General features: G+C 37.5%; 1 protein-coding gene across 1 annotated transcript in view; it reads left to right on the top strand.

Moving 5' to 3' along the window:
* The window catches only part of TMEM135 (transmembrane protein 135), a 185,485-nt gene extending 165,512 nt beyond the window's left edge, over positions 1 to 19,973 (top strand). Inside the window, exons 8-15 of the mRNA XM_019473930.1 lie at positions 819 to 965; positions 3,139 to 3,208; positions 8,317 to 8,484; positions 11,766 to 11,829; positions 12,535 to 12,611; positions 14,277 to 14,375; positions 15,971 to 16,038; positions 17,630 to 19,973. Of these exons, the coding sequence (XP_019329475.1) occupies positions 819 to 965; positions 3,139 to 3,208; positions 8,317 to 8,484; positions 11,766 to 11,829; positions 12,535 to 12,611; positions 14,277 to 14,375; positions 15,971 to 16,038; positions 17,630 to 17,762 (826 nt within the window). The 3' untranslated portion in view covers positions 17,763 to 19,973. The remainder of the gene's footprint in view (positions 1 to 818; positions 966 to 3,138; positions 3,209 to 8,316; positions 8,485 to 11,765; positions 11,830 to 12,534; positions 12,612 to 14,276; positions 14,376 to 15,970; positions 16,039 to 17,629) is intronic.
* The last annotated feature ends 381 nt before the right edge of the window (positions 19,974 to 20,354 follow it).

The following is a 20,354-nucleotide window of genomic DNA, read 5'->3' as shown; positions in this document are numbered from 1 at the left end:
CAGGTGCAGGACCTTGCCCTTGGCCTTGTTGAACCTCATGAGGTTCACATGGGCCCACTTCTTGAGCTTGTCCAGGTCCCTCTGGATGGCATCCCATCCCTCTGGCGTGTCAACCGCACCACTCAGCTTGGTGTCATCTGCAAATTTGCTGAGGGTGCACTCGATCCCACTGTCTGTGTCCTTGATGAAGATATTGAACAGGACTGGTCCCAATATGGACCCCTGTGGGGGGGGAGGGGGGTGTCGTCTTGCCCTTATGATCTCCTTTGCTGTTGATACACAGTAATTCTACACCTAAGATGAACTGGTATATTGACAATATCAACTTCTGGGTGAAGAAAGAGGGCTGAAGATGAAGCCAAGCAAAACAAACTTGATGCTCTTGGTGGGAGCGAAAACATCTTGAAGATTTTACAAAATAGATATTTTATAAAAATATTATAGTAATCATCAGCCTTTATGTAACCCCATTTTTCTGGAGATAATTGAGATATTTCATGTGCCTTTTTATTTTCTTATTTAGTGTTCTTGCTTTGTATGAGAAATGGACTTCCCCAGTAATGTTTTTGTTCCTAGTTTAAAAAAATTCCTGGCAGCAACTGTCAGCATTATCTGAAGTTTAAATATATGTTGGTGAATTGATCTTTTCAAAGAGATACAAGGTTTGGCAGCTGTATAGGATGCATTTTCTTTTGCAGACCTGTGGATAATAACTTCAAGTTTGTCTTAAAGACTTTAGAGACTTATGTTGGGCCTAATGTATTTATTTGAGTTATTTATAAAATTGTTGTTTTGCTCTGTTTTGTTTTTTCTTTCAGGTTCATTGTAGGGAAAGAAGAAATCCCCACTCATTCATTTTCACCTGAAGCAGCATTTTCAAAACTAGACAGAAAGATAAAGCATCGTGAAAAAATATCGCAGCCAATGAACATACTGGCTCTAACAAAAAAGCTCATGGACAAAGTGTGAGTCAAAGAAAACAAAAGAAAAACTAAACAAAATGAATCAGTCTTACTTTGCTCATTTTAATGGTTTATTACATTGTATTTGACAATGTTTTATAACATTTTTGCTTTGCATTTAAGTGTTTTGCATTTCATTTTTACTGGGTAGTTAGCAGTGACAAATGATGAACTCTAATGAAAGCAAAATTTAAAACCTGTATGTCATAGGAATGACTTGCAATGTGCAGTTGTCTAACAAGGGAGAGTAAATTCAGTCAATTCTGAGTGGCAGAGTAGTGGTTGCTTTTTTTGCAGTTTTCAGCAAAACCAGCTCATGGCATGGTTCTGCTGGTGCTAGTAGTGATATTAAGGAGGGGAAATTGCACAGCAGCAGACCTTAGTTAGGTCACCTTAAGTGACCGTAACATCATCTTTTTGGTGACCTACATCCCTGTATTGCATAAAGGAGAACTGTCTAAGAACAGGATTGGTAGCAGCTGGCCTGCCGCTTCTGTCAGGAAATAGGAAATTGCAAAGCGAAGAGTGAGTCTAAAACTGTTTTGCACAAGGTCAGGTCTAGACATCTGAGGCTAGGTAAGATAGGTTCCCTCCCGGTCTACAGGATCCAATTTATTGTCCTTTAGTATGAGCTTAAAGAAATGACATCAAATAGCTTTTCAGATTAATATGTTCAGATGATGTACTTCTGCTGTGCTTGATTTGTCCTCTTCAGGCACGTTGGGTACCACAAGAAGTCATTCATTTATACGAAAGATGGAATAAAAAATGGATTAGGGGTCTGTTCATACCACACCTATGAATCTGCACTTCCATTGACCTCTCCAGCAGCAGTTTTATGACCAGATCTTTACCTGCTGACATGCAGGAGACAAGTCTTCCAAGTGCATTGTGTTCTCAAAGTAGTGACTTATCTTACTTGCTCAGATAATGAACAAAAATGAAGTGACCTACATCACATGGCGACTTCCTGTGATTCGCTGTGGTTTTTCATTGAAAAATATAAGGGAAGTCAGTAGTGGCTTCTCAGGCACGACTGTATTAGAAAACAAAAGACCTACAAGGAGAAGAAGCTCCAGCCATCGGCAGATTCTTTTGGCTGATACCGATTTTGCCTTAAATCCCCCTTATTCAGTTTGCTAGATACAGTTTATAGCTCTTCCGCTGTTCGTTAAATACAAGGATCAAGGGACTATGGGTGGAGAAGAGCATTTTTTCTTTAAGGTTTTGAAACTCGCAACTCAAGACATTCAGAAAACTTTCAATTTTCAGTCCTAATGCTCTCACAGGTTTTTCTTCCATATGGTTCTTTTCAATATAATTGAGTCTAAATGCCTGTAACCTGATCACATTCCCATTACAATTTTTGCTACATAAACTGACCTCACAGATGATTTATGGCCATTAGACTTTATAGTACACGATTCAAAACTTCCAAGATATTTGGCACAGTATATAAATTGTGTAATTTATTTTGCATTAAAACTTAAATACTTGGCTATAGCAAAATAAAACGTTCAGACCTGGTATGACATTACTTCTTTTAATTCTACATAATGCAGGGCTAACAACTGCACAATCCACGTGTCCCACCATCCCAAGTCAGTCTCTTTTAAATGCTCAAGGTCAAATTCTCAGTCCAAAGTAAGAGCTACATAAAAATCAACACAGTAGAAGAAATAGCCCAGAAGTGAAAGGCTTGTAATCGAGAGAAGTCTCACAGGGTATCTCTGTGCATTTGTATGTTCTGCGTTGCCCTCCAATGAACCTTGCAGTGGTATGAAAGATGTGAGGACTCAGATAATGGATGCTTGGTCAAATATCCTTCCAGAACCATGAAGCAGAGACAGACCGGGAAGGGTCACATCGCTTCTCCCTGTTGACCACAGCAGAAAATTTGCTCTTTAATTTTGTATTTAATGTGTAGCATGGCAAGAGGTTGGATCCAAATAAGTGTGCAGACATTTCTTGCTGTACAACTAAGGTATTGTTAGTTTTTATTGTCCTTTTATGGCATCATAAAAGTTCACAGTGCCCTTCAATGGGTAATGGGGAGAATGAGTGGTGGGAAAACAGCACTTTATGTATTTTTAGGCAAGAAAAATTTATGAAGTCTTCTGTTGATGACGCTGAAAACAGCTACGAGTTAATACGTGTTTCATTGTGCTTTTTGCAGGTGCAAACATGGCCCAAGGCATAGATGCTGTAAACACTATGGAGATAATTGCATCTCATATTGTATTAAAGTAAGTGCAGAAAAAGTTAGATTGACAAACTCTGGCAAAGACAGGGTAAAAGTCTTTAGTCAGAAAAGGCGTATACTTAGGAAATGAGAAAGGAACCTGTTACTCATTCTTCTTCTATTGAAAATGTGACAAGCCTGAAAACAGATTTTCTCAATTTAGGACGGGGTGGTGGTGGGGTTAAAGTTCTCTGGTCTTTCAGATTAGCTGGAGTGAATGAATAACATAAAACGTGTGGGAAAAAATGGACTAGCGAGCAAGGAACTTGTTTAACTATGTGATGCACTTCACGGCTGAGGCCACTTGTGACTCCACCCTAAATAAAGCACCTGGAATGTGCTGTTTCGGCAGGGGGGGCAGCCCTGGCGCACGTGCAGCTGCGCGGGTCTGGCACGCTGCTGCCGGGCGCTGGGCTCGCTCCTCCATTCATTTATTTTAAGGGCTCAAGGTAATGAGAGATTGGTCACAGTTGCTGCACCCAGGAAGAGCTGTTTATGTCCGGTGGCATAATTCATCCTCCATAATTAATGTGATCAGCGCATTTTTTTTTCAGAGGAGTACTGTGTAGAGATTTGTTTTGGCTTGCGTTGGGTTGGCACAGGTGGTACCACCTGCTATGCCTGTTTTAGGAGTTGGTAAGACTCCAGAAGATCTCAATCACTTAATAATTTACCCATTTTTATTTATGGAGCAGCAAAAATGGATTTGAGTCTCTTCAGATGCTTTTGATATATATCACTTTCAAAAGTAACTTTTTAAAATTAACATTTTATATACAGCTAATGTTATCTCAGAAGAGCTATGCTTAAATTTAGCATCAGAAGAGATCTAGCACAACATTTATTCATGTATGTTTATTAACAACATCATTTTGTGTTGTATTAACACTCTTTTTACACTGCAGTATATTAGCGTACCACTGTGTAACATGGATATAAGTTGCACTGGAGTTGATGGGATTTGAGATGGTGCTTAAGTGTTCTGCTGAATTACGATGAGAATATGCAGTAGAGCATTCACGAGTAGTTCAGGATAGTTATGTTACTTTTCTGTTGTAGGTATGACATATATTTAGCAGAACCCAGATTAAAATTACAATTTTACAACCTCTCACCGCTATTTCAGTCCACTTAATGTTTCATTCATGGGCTCTTTTCTTCAAGGCATAACATCTCTGCTGATGGTAGTATTTCCTAGTGTTCATCTTTTTTCATGGGTGCCTTGCTATAACTTCAGTCTGCTGCACTTTTACATAAAGTGCTGTCTTTCATTACTTAGACATATTTTACAGTAATTAGCTCTTCACTACTGTTAGTCCAGACTTGCTTCCTCAGCTTATTTATTAATCTCACACAAAATCCTTATGCATTCTGTGCTGCATGCTCAGCAGTCAAATCTAGTAAGTACCCTCATAACACTGTATTATTTTACAAGCGCAGTTAGAACAAACAAGTAAGGATTTCTGTTGAAGTCCTCGTGATGGAACTGATGCCTCTTCTCCATGGAAAACTGTCATAATCTGCTGGAAGAATGATTGTGTATGTGACTTCATGGGTAAAGAGAGAGGTGATCTGACCATTAGAGAATATAATGAGCTTGAAATGCCTTTAAAATAGAAGGGTGACCAAGAAATAGGAGTTAGTCTTGTTCAGTCACTCTAGTGGAATGACCCAAATCTAATTCCAGGTTGTGAGCTCCTCAGATTACAGTAGACCGTCCCCACACTACTCGCTCTATCCTTTTTTAGGTGAGTAGGAAGATGTGTTAATGATGAAAAGAACAGGAAAACCAAAAAGGGGATATTCGGAAGTCTCTGTCCTCTTCAGTTGTTTATTCAGCATCATTTTGTTCACATTTCACATACCCTCAAAAAGGGATGAGGGGAGAAGAAAACCCAACTGATAATGGAGCTGAACTAAGTCTTGACCTGACTAAAAATAATAATTTAAAAAAAGACATTTTTATAAGGCTGTTCTCTCTTTAGAGAAACTAATTGTGCATTTGAACCATACTTCATTCTTATACCAGTCTTGTATAGCATTGTAGTATAAATTATTCTTGACTACAATAATATAATCAGAGAAATATCACTGAAGTGGCAGCCAGATCTTTGAATTTCCTGCCTTTTCTGTGACTTTTTTTTTTAAATGAAAATGTGAGTGAAAAATTTTGTTGTGATATATTTGGATTTTTAAAGATCCAGAATTCTTAAAGCATTTTCAGTTCTCTCTATGGCTGTTCCAGGAGTCGATCAGTAATAAGTGTCAGCTGACATGGTTTGAGCATGTTTTTGTAATTCCGTATCTGTAAGGGAGCTTTCAAATCTGATAATGATCTGATGAGCTGCTTATTGCCAAAATTCCCCCTCCGTGTTATATTTTCCCTTACTCTTGAACATCTCGTCTTCTCATTATCATATCTGTGCTTTAATTGTCATTGCATGCTCTTTTTCTCCTGCTTCACATTTAAATGCACGTTAGCTAGCTGACATAATCTGTGATAGCTTTTATGTAACATTTAGTAATGACATACCACCTGATTTCATAGACTTTCCTTCAAATTTTAAATACTTAAAATGCTTTGGGTTTGTAAGTGTCTGAAAAGAGCTACCAGAAGCAGTCAAACAATATTTTTCCTCTTTTGTTATTCCAGTTGGTTACAATGAGGAGACATTAGCCAGCAGTAGTAGTCCAGTTGTCCATTCTTTCTGCTGATGCTGTGGGTGACACCAGATGATCCTCACAACTTACCTAATGACTAGGATGACCAAAAAGAATATGAGATTATTTTCTGATGATTGTAATCTCTGCATTCTATCTCTTGAAGGAACAAGGGCAACCGTATACCCAGAACAAATGTTAAATATCTTAAATAAATTATTTTAAATAATTATTTTAACTAATTCCTAATATGTTGCAACAGTTCGACTGAGTTTTGGTATGTTACTGAACTCTGTTTATGTGCACACACGTGCTTTTCTGAATTTACATTATAGCCAATATCTTGACTGTATTATTAACTTTTTAAGAAATCTGTTTCTCAAAAGGAAGAAAAAAAGAAAAGGTTTAGTCAATGAGTTTTGCAGATACGTAGTTTCACTGTGCTGCTGCTTCTGGCTGATCTGAGTCCCAACTCAAAACCTCTGTGAAGAAATGGCTCTTAGCAGAGTTTTCTTCACTCACTTACGCTTATTATAGTGACCTGCGTATACTCCACTGTTTTCTACCTCCGTTATCATTTGAGGTCTTTTTATGGAAGAGAAAAGTTACAATATTGTGCATTGATTATAAGATGTAATACTTTCTGTGACTCTGAAAAACACCTGTAAGTGTGATACGGATTCACTTGGTTGATTTAATAAGCTAAATAGAAAGATTTTGTGCACTACTCACTGCTGTTTAGTGCTCATCAAAACTAAGCCTCAGTCCTTCAGTTCAGCCCTTCTAAGTAGGCTACTCATAAAAATAAAATCACAGATATATTTGAGTGTTTCCAGTTGGAATTTAAGTGTTTCCTAATGCAGTGTTCCTCACCCCATCAGAGTAACCTTTCCTACAGCTGGGTGAAAATGTCAAACATACCATACTGTTGGTTGTTCTCTTGTTTTGGGCTTTGTTCATAACTGCTGGTTTTAGGACTTTCTTTTTATGTAATGGTACCTGGTATCGTAATCGTCTAATTTTTCTGGAAGACAAGGGCTATGTACTTCACACGAGGGTACCTCTTAATTTTAGGGGTGAATATATGTTCATCTTAATTTTGACATTTTAACTACACAAATTTCACAGTGCATTTACATCTCGGCCTACCTCGCATACCTTTCAGTAAGCATTTTCATTACACGATCAGAAAATACTGGGTCGTTAGCTGTTCAGTACATACAATTTGCATACCTTTAAAAGTAGCAGACAAAGAAGTGGAAATTTTTCATTCATAGCTACTGGATCATTGGATGACACAATATAGTTTCTTCCACTTGCTTCTCATAAATCACTTCTTGAGTAGCAGGGAGAGTAATTGCTTCAGGAAGAGTTTATTACTGGATGTTTAACCACAATAAAATTTTATGAGCTTTATGATGCATTATAAAGTTCTGTAGGAGGCAAAAATGTTTTGAGTTTCTGAGTTTGAAAGGTTGCTCAGTCAAACCCTCTGCCAGTTGTCCCTCTAACTGGAATTGTCCCAGTGTTCCTGAGTATATTCTGAAAAATGAACTACAGAAGTCCTGAGCATTGGGTGCCTGCCTTATTTGCCAATGGTGAGTGCACAGATAGTTTTCAGATAAGGCATCTTCCAACCAAAAAATGGATAGATTTTTATTCAGAATGATTGGAGAAGTTCAGCCATAGGGTAACAATAATGATAGGAAGCTTTGGAGGAAGTTTTAAGAAACTGGGGAGAAGAATTTAGAAAGAAAAAGTCAGTGTGGTTTTGTAGCATGGTATAAAAAAGCAGATCTGTCTCCAAGGTGGAGTAGTAAGAAAAATTTATTGCAACCCATGTTATCCTTTCTCAGTAGCTCTGCACATAATCTCCCTTCCAGTTTCGCCGTTTCTCTTGCTGCAGGCGTCACTGAGCCTCCAGTTTGGTTGAGGGAAAGTACGTGAGCACGTGCCAAGCCATCAGGGTCAATTTCTAATTCTCACACTTTCTGAAATTTATTTTCCGTGGACATTTTCCTCCTTTAGTGCTTTCTCCAGACATTTGAATGTAGAAGTGCTCTTTTTTTCCACCGCATTACTTTCCTCTGTACTCATTTGTGGTTAAAAGCTGGTCAGTAACCTGGAAATGAAGTCATCAGGATTATTTCAAAGGACAGAATTTTGGAGCAGAAGAGAAATAGAGTTTGTCCCATGAGGCCTTTCAGATATTCATAGAAATTAAAGGAGAGTCAGTTGTCTATGATTTTATTGCCTTTGCTATTTTACAGGGGAATCAGGAAAAAAAACCTGATCTTGAGTTTGAAGATGGAGATGCATTTTACATACTATCTTGCAGAGTGGGTTTTAAACTGCTCGATGTCAAAAATAAGTACTTCTGTAGATGTTTTTGCTTTTCCTTTTTCTGAATTTGTGGTTTCGTACCACAAAATCTTTCTTTCTTTTCTCTAGGGCTTCATTAGGATGTTTAGCATCGGTTACCTGATCCAGTGTTGCCTTCGTATTCCATCTACCTTCCGGCATCTGTTTACAGAACCATCCCGGCTACTTTCCCTCTTCTACAACAAGGAAAATTTCCAGCTTGGAGCTTTTCTGGGATCTTTCGTCAGTATATACAAAGTAAGCTTATAGCATACAGAAATGATGAATGCCATGGGTTTTATGTCACTTTTCAGAATATTACAAAAACCTAAAAAGTCTAGCTGCTTAATATTACTGATACTGTTTGCTACAGCACGTCACCGACAAATTCTATAGTATTGCAGTAATCAAACTGTAAATAGAAAACTGGTCTTCCATTCCATGTGTTTTTTCTATCATTGCTGAATAAACCAGATGGATTTTGCAGCATGGTATCAAGATCAGGAGATAGGGAGTACTTCAGAGAAAGTGAATTCAGATTTCAAAGGGACATGCTGTTACACAGAAACATTTTAGTGCAGACACAAGTAGTGACTGCGGTAGCAGCAGTGTTGCCAGAGAGAAGCCATTTGCAGACTTTTTTGGCTCAAATACCTGGAATTCTTATTTGATGCTAAATAGCAGGAGATTTTAGAACATATATCATGTCCAGCTGAGGAGACATTGCACTTATCACTTGGAAATCTACCCTTCTGCACCATTATAAGACGACAGATTGCGAACTGATACGTATTCATACAGAATTGTTGGAATTAATAAAATTATATTTATTTATGCCAAAAGAGAATGTGACGAAACACACACCCTAAGGGAGAATATATTGCATAGTGCAGTGCTGAAGTGGCTTTTGCGCTTTTATATTCTTAATCACACATGTCATTTTTCAACTGCCACTTTACTTGCTCTGCAAAGTTAAGATAATTCTGTATTATTCAGGGTAAATATTACTTAGTGAAAATTAAAAAACCAAGCATTATTTGTAAGCAAAACAGCATTTCACTTGACTTGCAGTCAGATTGAGAGACAAGACTTTGTAAGGCTACAGAGTTTAAAATTTTTGATGGCAAAGTGCAAATGGGCTGTTCAGAGTTTATTTGAAAATTAAGTTTTTGCTCAAACTTTAAGAAAAGAGCCTTTAGAGAAAAAAAGTATTTAAATTGCAAAAGCTGAAATTATTTTGATGTCTTTTAAAAGCTGCAATTGCAAAGTGTAATTTAGTTCTATAGATACTCATTTTATGAGGGTGACATGCTCTGACCTTTATTTATAGTTTTATTAAGTATGCACTCGGCACTGGTGAGGCTGCTCCTCGAATACTGTGTTCAGTTTTGGGCCCCTCACTACAAGAAGGATGTTGAGGTGCTGGAGCGTGTCCAGAGAAGGGCAATGAAGATGGTGAAGGGTCTGGAGAACAAGTCTGCTGAGGAGCGGCTGAGGGAACTGGGGTTGTTTAGCCTGGAGAAAAGGAGGCTGAGGGGAGACCTCATCGCTCTCTACAACTCCCTGAAAGGAGGTTGTAGCAAGGTGGGTGTCGGTCTCTTCTCCCAAGTAACAAGCCATTGGAACAGGCTGCCCAGGGAAGTGGTTGAGTCACCATCCCTGGAGGTATTTAAAGGACATGTAGATGTGGTGCTTGGGGACATGGTTTAGTGGTGGACTTGGAAGTGTTAGGTGAACGGTTGGACTTGATGATCTTAAAGGTCTTTTCCAACCTGAATGATTCTATGATTCTACTTTCTGTTATTGTTTGCGTTCCGTAACTTACACAGATTTGGGTTGCATTATATTTTTCTTCCAGTTTGAAATAAGCATGTAGGGCAGCAGAGATTCTAGTCACTCCAAAAGATTGGACCACAGCCAAAAAAAGTGAAATGCTTGATGCATTTTGAACCCAAAGGAATTGCATTATGGACTGCTTTAAAAAAAAGTCCATTTCTCCTTAAAAGCAGTCCAAAATGCCATTGTAGGATTGTAGTAGCTGCTATATTAATATTTTGTGTTCCCCTTCCTGTTAATTAATGTCAGCAAACATGGTTTTGCAGAAAATAAGTTGGCCGTGGTAGCCTGGTTTCCTTTTTAAAATTAGTTTACAAGTTTGAGTAGGAAAGTTGACTGTCATAATTGCAATGTATCAGTGGCTTTGCAAGGAATTTATTTCTTAAAAATGTGCACTGTAAAATAGCTAGTGAGATCACGTCTGTGGTATTGTGTCCATTTTTGGACACAGATATTACTTCATTTCTTCTTTTAATTTTAATGTCATTTTCAAGAGTGGGTTCACCTGAGGGCCACCAACATGATTTAAGGACTGGGTCATACGATGTGCGAGGAGAAGCTGGGAAAACTGGATTTTAAGCTGGATGAAAAAAGGTTCAGGGGAGATTTTATTGCTACCTATACCTCTTGGAGTTGTGCAGTAATAGGATGAAAGGCAGTGGATGCAAGCTGAAATACAGGAGATTTTGAAGAAATGTAAGGAAACATGTTTTCATGTGAGGGTGGCCAAATATTGGAACAGGTTGCCCAGTGAGGCTGTGTAGTTTCCATCCTTGGAGGTGCTCAGAACTCAACTGGACAAGTTCCTGAGCTACCTGCTCTAATTAGACCTGCTTCAGGCTGGACCTGATGATCTCCAGAGGTCCCTTCCAACATAAATCATTCCTTGATTCCATGAAAAGCACACATTAGATGGATTAAGAGGCTGACACACATATCTCAAAGTAGACATCAGCGGGCTGTCATACTGAATTATATAATGTTCTCTCGGTGCCGCCAGCACTGGATTGGGCCTCACTAAGCAGATCTCGAACCATTTAGAAACAAACAGAAATTTAGCAGGTATAAAATTTGGAGACAAAGTATGGGTTTCCAAAACAGTTAAAAAAACAGTGCAGAGGATGTGGCAGATGTGGAACAATCTGGACCATTTGGTAACCTGCAGTCATCCAAATGAAATATATTTTAATGCAGCCTAAGCCACAATTACTTACGTCCGTTCTGGCCTGAACAGCTGTGTATTGTTGTCTGTGTCAACAAACAGGTTATTACGCGTTTCACTGTGTCTTTTAATCATGTGCAGTTCTAACTTTTTAGATTAATGTGTTTTCCTGGTTCCAGAATTTATTTGATGTATGGAAAAATCTCAAAGTGTTTGGTGTGCAGTTGAAAACAGACTTTATCATGGGAAAGAGTCTAGATAACTACAACAAATGAAGATGATGTGAATTCAAGATAAGCTTTGGAATTGGATTGGTATTCAAATTAGATTGATCTGCTCTCTGATTTGGAAAGAAACGGTAGCGGTAAACTGTTAATTAAAACACTGAAATGTTTCAGGTACTGTGGATTTTGGGTATTATCACACTACACTCTTAATTCATACTGTGTGCTATATTCCTAGCTTATAGAGGAATATCTCCAGTCTATGTGTCATGAAAGAGAATTAACTAGGGCTAATCCTGCTCTCTGTTCACCTACAGGGTACTAGTTGCTTCCTGCGTTGGGTACGAAACCTGGATGATGAGCTTCATGCACTTGTAGCTGGTGAGTCCATGACAAGAAGTTTATGTTGCCTCTGTTGGGACTCTGCAAATATTTCTCTTGTCTGTCCTTCCATGCCCTTTTCAGACTTCTGTGATGAAAACAGGACTGTGTACATCAAGGCTGTGTCAAAGTGACAGCAGTGTTTCAAGTAGCTTCAGATAAAGAGTTGCAATTGAAATTGTAAGGCAAATTCAATCAAATGGTGTGGTTTTTATGGTCAGCTTCAAGGACAATATATTATTGTATGCACAAATGTGAACTTGTCCTTTATTTTCCAACTGTAGAGATGTGAGGTTCAAATACCGACTCTTCCATACGTGACAGAATACACATTTGAAAGGATGGGCTCCTCTGGATCTGAAGAAGGACCCTTTTGCCATGAAATATGTGTGGTGGTGCAGGCCCTTCCCTGCTGTTTTGCGTCTATCATGTATTGGAACCTCAGAGGTCTCTCTTCCTTGTGGGATGAGAGAGGAAATGTGATGCTGTGCTCCTGAGCACTGAACTACAGATTTATTTCAGGGTTTCAAGACTCTCTTTTTTTAATGACATAAACCATATTTTGATGGGCAGCACAGGAACATCACTGAACTTTGTTGCAGCAACAGAAAGCATAATCTTATGCAGTGCCTGTTGAGCTGACATACTGCAACAGCAACAATAAATCACAACCTTAACAATACTTTTGTTTTCTAATTGTTACAGGGTGTCTAGCAGGAATTTCTATGATGTTTTACAAAAGTACTACTATCTCTATGTATCTGGTGTCCAAATTAGTAGAGGTAAGATATTACCCTCATAATAGAGCTCTTCATTTCGTCTTTTTTTTCAAGGCAGAAAAAGAAAATTAAAGCACAGGCTTTGTCAGACAAGTCCAGTATAACACAATGTTGTGTGGTGGTGGTGTGTTTCAGTACGTGTGTGCCAAGAGGCAGTGCCGTTCTGTGGCCTCATTTCTTTCTTTCTTTTTTTTTCTGTGACTCATTTTAAAAGTCCTTTATCCACTGGTCTCCATGTATATTCTCCATGCATTTTTTTAATCTCCTGATAGCCCTTTGCTTTGTAGCTTTTGCAGATTTTTTAAATCTGAAAGTTCCAAGAATGTCTATTCTGCCAGAAACATAAATCAGACCTAGTCCTTAATTGCAGATTTATTGCCAAAAGCTACAGCTTAACTTCCTGCCTTTGTTCCCTAATTTTGGCATTCAGCAATCTAAGATAACTCAAAATAGCTTAGGTTTTAGTCTATAGCTGGAGTTGTTTGTCAGTATACTTCAACTGATTGAATTCCCAGCTTTGCAATGAACTTAGTTCTAATTGCTATTTTAAAGGCTTGAATTACTTCTATGAACTTGTTAAAATTAGGAGCCCAGGAAAAAAAAAGGTTTGTAGAGTTTGGGTATGTTGATTATACTTTGCTAACCAGCTTTTGATTTCTTACTGTGATTTTTCCATAAAATCGGGACTTAGTCATTTCCCCAACAGCACCACTGGAATAAGTTGAGAGCGTTCTCTTATGATACATCATCCCCAAATCACAAAGCTTTCTCTTGCAGACATCATCCCCAAATCACAAAGCTTTCTCCTGCAGACCTCGAGGGCCTCGTTCCCTAGTGATATTTATCCACCTCCATTACCAGAGCAGAATTCATTTCAAAGAATATAAAAAGAAGGAACTTTTTTTTTTAAAGCATAAAATTAAACATAAAAAGGGAAGTTATACTCTGTTTATTCTTGCTCCTTGTAATCCTAGATCAAGCTCTGAAGATAGTTCACATATTGGTTATATAAAAGCAAATCTGAGTTATCCATATTGACTTTTAGAACACCAGTTGTAAAAAACCAATATTATCTTGTATTGCTGATGGTTTTCTCTGGACGTTGAGACATTGTGGCTGCAGTGAAATAAGAAAAGTGCTGTGTGTTCTTTCTTTCCCTTTTTTTTTTTTTTTTTTTTTTCTACTTTTATCATCTTAGGCAAGCCAAGGGTAACTGACCAAAGAGGCGTGTGCTGCTTTGGAAGGTCAAGCTGTGCTCAGGAAAATAAACTTTACATGTTTTCTCAGAAGGAAAAGTATGTGATTTCAAGCTGTTTAAGAACAGTGAATATTCACTTGTTGGAATAGTTATTGCATTGTTCTTTTGCTTTTTTAAAATGAAGAATTTAACATAGCAAACTTTCCCTTTTTTATCTTTAAGATCTATACTACCCTTTTAACACCCAAGCTGTTGCTAGGTCCTGTTCTATACATTAATAGCCTCTTATTCTGTTGATCTTGGATAACTTCTATAAGCTATCTCAATCAATGTCACATTTGTGGACATACACAAAAATATATGAACATAGGTTAGTAATGTTGACATGTTACTTTGAAAAGGTAAAATAAAAAGTAAAAAGCTACTTTGTTTATTTTGTTTCATTCAGCATTTCTTGTTTATTTTTATAGACTATGTACTTCAAAGGCATTGAAGCAGGGAAGGTTCCCTATTTTCCTCATGCAGACAGCATCATCTATGCCATTTCTACATCGATATGCTTTCAGGCAGTAAGTATGCTGTCTTCTAACAGAATATGAAGTTCTTCTAGTTTAAGTCAAATGTTGAATGAAATGAGGAGTACAGGGATACAGTGATACAGACAAGATAGTGTGATGTAGTGATTCCAGCAAGATGCTGTGAACTGGGGCTCCAGCATCCTGCTTTTGAGTGTCACAGTGGGAAGATCATTTCTAGGACTCGGATTTCTCATATGCTTATAGCTGATTACATTATACAAAGCATTGAATTCTTTGGAAAGGATCTCAAAATGCATTGCCCGACAAGATGAACATAAATGTATGGGCTTTCTTAAGCATATGAACAGACTGGTTCTCAAGGAGACAAACAATATATTGTAATATTTTATGCTTTTTTATGCTAGAAGTTTTCACTTTCAGCTAACTTGAATTAAAGTTGCCTATTTGAAAGAATCTGCAAAAATCAGTAAGAAAATCTGAAGTTTTATGTTTGAAACGACCTGTAGTTAGCATCTTTTGCACTTTCCAAGTCAATTACATGCCTTCACCCTCAGTCCTTTTATCGGCTGCATCAGCTAGAAAAGCTCCTTTTCAGTGGTACCCAAATTACTCTACTATTCCACTACATCTCTCTATTTCTAGACCACCTACTGAAACATCCCACTGAATGTTTTCTGGACCTCCGTAACTATATGTACTTTTTGTACCCCTCAATAAAGAGAATATAAAATGACCCTAAAGCAGTCTTCTGCTCTGTCATGCTTAACAGGACAGTTCCACTCCTCCTCCTCATTGCTCCCATATATTTGAGAATATCTCTCATTCTAATATCAAAGTGAACTGATATTTTAGTGCTTGGAACGTGCCTGAAGGTCTGCAGCATTGAAATCTCCAAAATACTATTGGCAAGGACCATCGTATGAGGCTAACAGAAATAAAGTTAATATGAGAAAAGAGGAAAGGGTTTTTTCATTTTTTAATAACTAGTTGGAAAAGCAGCCCAAGACTGGAAATAAATTACTAGGTTTAGGAGGGAGGAAGGAGGGGGAAATTAGTAAAGGGATCTATGCTGAGATGTTTGTTACTCACTATATTCATAAGTGACCTTGAAAAGTAATGGAATAGAGAGAAGACAAGGGTTTTGGTTATATAACATTATTTAAGATATGTAACATGACATACAAAGATGACTGGCTACAAGAAATGGTAGATCACAAAATGCAGAGTGAGTGGGGGATAAAATAGCAGGTAAATGTGGCATCCACAAGTGCAAAATCATGCATGTAGGAATAATAAGGATTATTGTTGCTTTGTCTGCAATGAGATCTAAGTTAATTGCCACCACTTTTGAAAGATAATCTTCTGGGAATATCAGTCTGTGCTGGTGGTGGTCATACAGAGCACCGAATTCAGCTGTGAGTGGTTTGTCTACTGACAGCGCTGGACCATGGCAGGTCATCACAGCTGCTTTCAGTCCATGAATCATGAGATGATTTAAAAAAAAAAAAAAAAAAAAAAAAAAAATTTCCATAACTACCCTTTCACTGGTTTTGGCAACGTAATGTAGCAGATGAAGCTTTTGCCTGACGCCATCAGCTGGCTTTGAAAGAATACTCTCCTTGCAGGCTGTCATGGAAGTTCAGAACCTGAGACCTTCGTACTGGAAATTTCTTTTACGACTAACAAAGGGCAGGTATGTAATTGGGAGTATGTTATGGCTTGTCTGAACACGCCATTGATCAAATTCAACTTTCTGTGTCATTCGCTGTCAACGGCAGAGCCGTATGAGTATGTATGAACTAATTTCCTGAGTATTTACTTTGCTTTTCAAATGGTTTCCAGTCCACTTGAAGTTTTTTGCTGCTGAAGCGACACTGCTAGGTTTAGTCTAATGACAGGAGCAAAGAGTTAAATCTAGTTAAGACTATTTAGCAGATGAGTGTTTTACTTGAAGGCTTTTTTATCTTTTGTTCACTTAGAGGGTGGAATGCTTTCAGATTTCAGTGGAATATGAAGAATCCGGTAAACAACTATGCAGGTTGAAGAAATCACTTAGTATGTACAGTGATCGACAACATGGTATTACTACATGTTTAAAAGCATTACTAGAAATGTCAGAGTATTTCCTAAGAATACTTTGAAGATTCAATAGGTTTTTTTATAGGACATCTGTGTCAGTTGGGAAAGGAATTTTTTTTCTTGGAAAACTAATGAAAAATTTTCACTGGTTATAACCATAAATTTACACTAATATCTTATTGGATGTTTTTTCTCTTATTTGCTGCGGGGATCTAAAATGCTTACCTTTTAAAATAGGTTTTGCGGTAACTGATTTATAAAAATACAATTTAGTGAAATGTATGCTATTATACTGATGTACTATGTGGCAGAAGCAAGGCATCCAAATCGTGATGTAGATCACTTTATGAATGGGATTATAAAAGGTAACATTTGTCATGACAATGAGCTCTCCAGACTACAAAAATAGAAGTGAAATCAGAGGCCAGTCCCTGGAGCATGTTGAACCTGCACTCCCCATGGCACAGTACACTCTTAGCTGGACATGAGGTGACTGAATGCATTGCTAGACGTAGTGGGAAGCTTTCCTTGGGATGCCTGGAGGCAGTCTGCAGGCAACCTCTGAGGCTGTACAAACACGACACGGGATGATGTCAGTGCAGATGTCCAATTTTGGCTGCCTTTTTCGCTCTTGTGCTAATCCTAAGATTGCTTTAGCTGAAAGAGGGGAGGGAAAAGAAATTCTATTCTGCTCATTTATTTTATCTGAAAATAAATCTCTGTAATAGTAATTTTGACACTCTTTCCATAGAGGCAGATTCTTTTGACATTTCATAGGTCTTTCACTCAACAATTTTGAGGACTAAAGAGATGGAATTAGATTGTAACACCCATAAAATTGTTATCCACACTTGGGCAGGCATGGCCAGAGTTTGCGAGGCTGGGGTGAGAAAGAAGAGTATATTTTGTTTTGACTTTTTTTGTGAACTTTAAAGTAGAAGCGGACTCTCTCCTTTCCCTTTTTCCACAGTCAATTTTTAATTTTTGTTTAAATCTTTATTGCCCAAGATGAAAAACTTGTAGTCTTTAAACAGTGCAGGCTGAAGCCTGTATTTCAAAGATTTGGATAGTCTTTCATGAAGTGAAATAATTTTAATAATTTCATAAATAAATTAATAATTTAAAAATAAAATAATTTTAATAATTTTAGTTTTTCAGAAGTAAATTAATAATCTGTTCACTCTCTCATGTCTCTTCTTTTTCAGGTTTGCTCTCATGAACAGGAAAGTTTTAGATGTATTTGGTACTGAAGCATCTAAGAACTTCAAGGATTTCACACCTAAGCTTGACCCAAGATACACAGTTGTACCACCAGAGCTACCCCTGGAGCTGTCTTGAAAACTATAGTATATCTTGTCATTGAATGTGATCAGCGTTTTGTCCTGAAAAGTTAATTAACTTAACAGTCGTATATATGGAGGAGGGCTTGGGCTCCACTTCAGTATTATTTCAATGAGAAATGCTTTTTACCAATCAAAAATACTGAAGCTTTGCAGGAAGGTGTGGCTTAGTGATTAAGCCCCTTCCGTACACAGAAAATATTTCTGGATTACTGTAGTTGGTTGACGGTATGGTAGATTCCTGAATGAATTAAACAAATGAGTAATATATTTAGAGAAGTAAAACATAAATATGCATAATAATTTCAGTAGAATATTTCTTGGTAAAACTAAAAGTAATTCTTAATTTACAAAGGAAGACAAATGGCATAGTTTCGGTCCAAAATTTTTCCTGACCTTAAAACTATTGCAGTCGGGTGAAAATGCCTCCTTGGCTTTCTAAATTGCATCACTGATTTATCTCAAAAGAGCCACCGCCCACTCGTTATTTAAAATTACAGTGTTTTTACACAGCTATGTTTGCAAAATAAGGCATTCCCTTAGGAAAAGAAAATGCGTATTAATTCAGAAATCACATTCCAGGGCTGTAAATCCCACTGACAATACGGATAACAGACAAGGAAAATAAGAAGGCGGTACCGGTGACTGCTGCGCCATGAGGAGCAGCGGGGTGTGGTGGTCAGTATCTGCCAAGTGGAAAATGACAAAACCGGCAGAGGAAGGAATGAAAAGTTCCAGCCTCTGAGATGGTGCTGGAAACAGCAGACAGTTACAAAAATAAAAAAGCCAAGAACAAAACAAAACAAAAAATCCCCTAAAATATACTGAAATTAAATGTTTATTTTTAAAGGGCTTGACATTGTCGCTTTAGATGGCATCGGGTTGTTTGTCAAGCTGCAACGCCAGCCAGCATTTCAAGCATTTCTTTAAAAGAGAACTGATCCCTGAGGTTAGACTGTTAGAAGAGAACAGTTTTGACGATCGTATTAATAGTATTTTTTCCTTGTACTCGGTGAAGAGTGGTTTTCCGTCGGTCCGTCAGCCAGCCACAACTGGGACAGTTGCATTAACTTTAATATGGTACTCAATGCAAATAACTACCTATGCAAATTCCATCTCGTTTTTACCCTGAGTATTTCTGCAGATAATAGTTTGTGTTCTAAAGGGAGACCTTGACATGCTAATTGCTTTTTTTGCTTTTTGGGGCTTTTTTTATTAGAATCCATTCAGGTGGTGCTGAATGGTGTTCGTTACCCTAGAACTTAATGAAAAGATGAACTATATTCACATTGAACTGGAAAGAGACGAGGTAAGTCAGGGAATGGAAATTGCAGTAGGTTGCATGTATTTTAAAAAGGAAAAAGAAGATATCAGTGTTTTATTGGAAGTCTTTGTCAGATGATATGAATTGGATTAATTAATAGAATCTTTGTCTTGTAACACTGTAATCCTACCCCAGCCTTAAGCATATTTTAATTCCCATTAGTTTCATTTCTTATCATCGAATATACAGTAATTTTTATCAGATTTACAGAAATGTCATGAAACTTGTACCAATCTGTGCACAAAATCTGCTTCTTCATCAGCTACTGTAACAGTGATGCTTTATCACTGTTACCAAAGGTGCTTCATCCTTTGCAACAGCGGTTGTCCAAGTTAGTGTGAATAAAGTTCTGCAAGCTAGTTTTTATGCAATATTTTATTGCTTGAAATATTATATTAAAATTTCTCGAAAGGAAATAAAAGTTAATTCAACAGGAACTTTAAAAGGATCGTAATAGGTTTGTAGTGTTTTTCCACTGGAATATGGTCTAAAATATTTGACCTTGTAAAGTCTGAGAAATTATATATTTTAGGTAATATGTTAGAATTCACACACTATATTATGAATACTTTCTAGTGTAACTATATACCATTCTCAAACTTCAAGATATTTTATAGATGGATTAATTTTCTTCACTGGAATGAAAATTCTGATTGTTTCTCTATTTGAGTTAAAAAAAATCCAAGTACTACATCTCAGCAGCTAAAAATGGTTTTGTCTGTTTTCTTGCTTCCAAAATTCACAGTCCTTGTTTCGAGTTATTTTCATGTAATATAAAAACAAATTAAAAATTTTTAAATTATTTTTATTCAAATCAAGTATATGTAAGAGAAAAAAAAAGTCCTAATGTTTTTCCCAATAATAAACAGTTGCTGCTTGAAAAAGTGACTTTTTGTCTATACTGTTGTTAATAAGCCATCTGGAGTCATCAGTGAAGTAATAGTCGGTGGTGAAGAAACGCCAGGAATGGGACTGAGCATTTAAATTGTACGTATTTGTTACAAAATAAAGTCCTAACGCAGTGTAAGTGAAGAGGTAATGCCAAAGCAGTTCAGCTGACAACTTCAGCTCTGCGCTTCCATGGGTAGTTTATGCAGTATGGGTTGTCATTATTTAATGATCATGGGCAAGTCCTGCCTGACTAACCTAGTGGCCTTCTATGATGGAGTGACTACAGCAGTGGACACGGGAAGGGCTACAGATGTCGTCTATCTGGACCTCTGTAAGGCCTTTGACACGGTCCCCCACAACATCCTTCTCTCTAAA

This window comes from Aptenodytes forsteri, unplaced genomic scaffold (genome assembly GCF_000699145.1).
Source record: "Aptenodytes forsteri isolate BGI_AS27 unplaced genomic scaffold, ASM69914v1 Scaffold376, whole genome shotgun sequence".
NCBI classification, from domain to species: domain Eukaryota; kingdom Metazoa; phylum Chordata; class Aves; order Sphenisciformes; family Spheniscidae; genus Aptenodytes; species Aptenodytes forsteri.
Note: the sequence above shows the minus strand (reverse complement) of the source record. Positions and strands in the feature narration are given on the sequence as shown.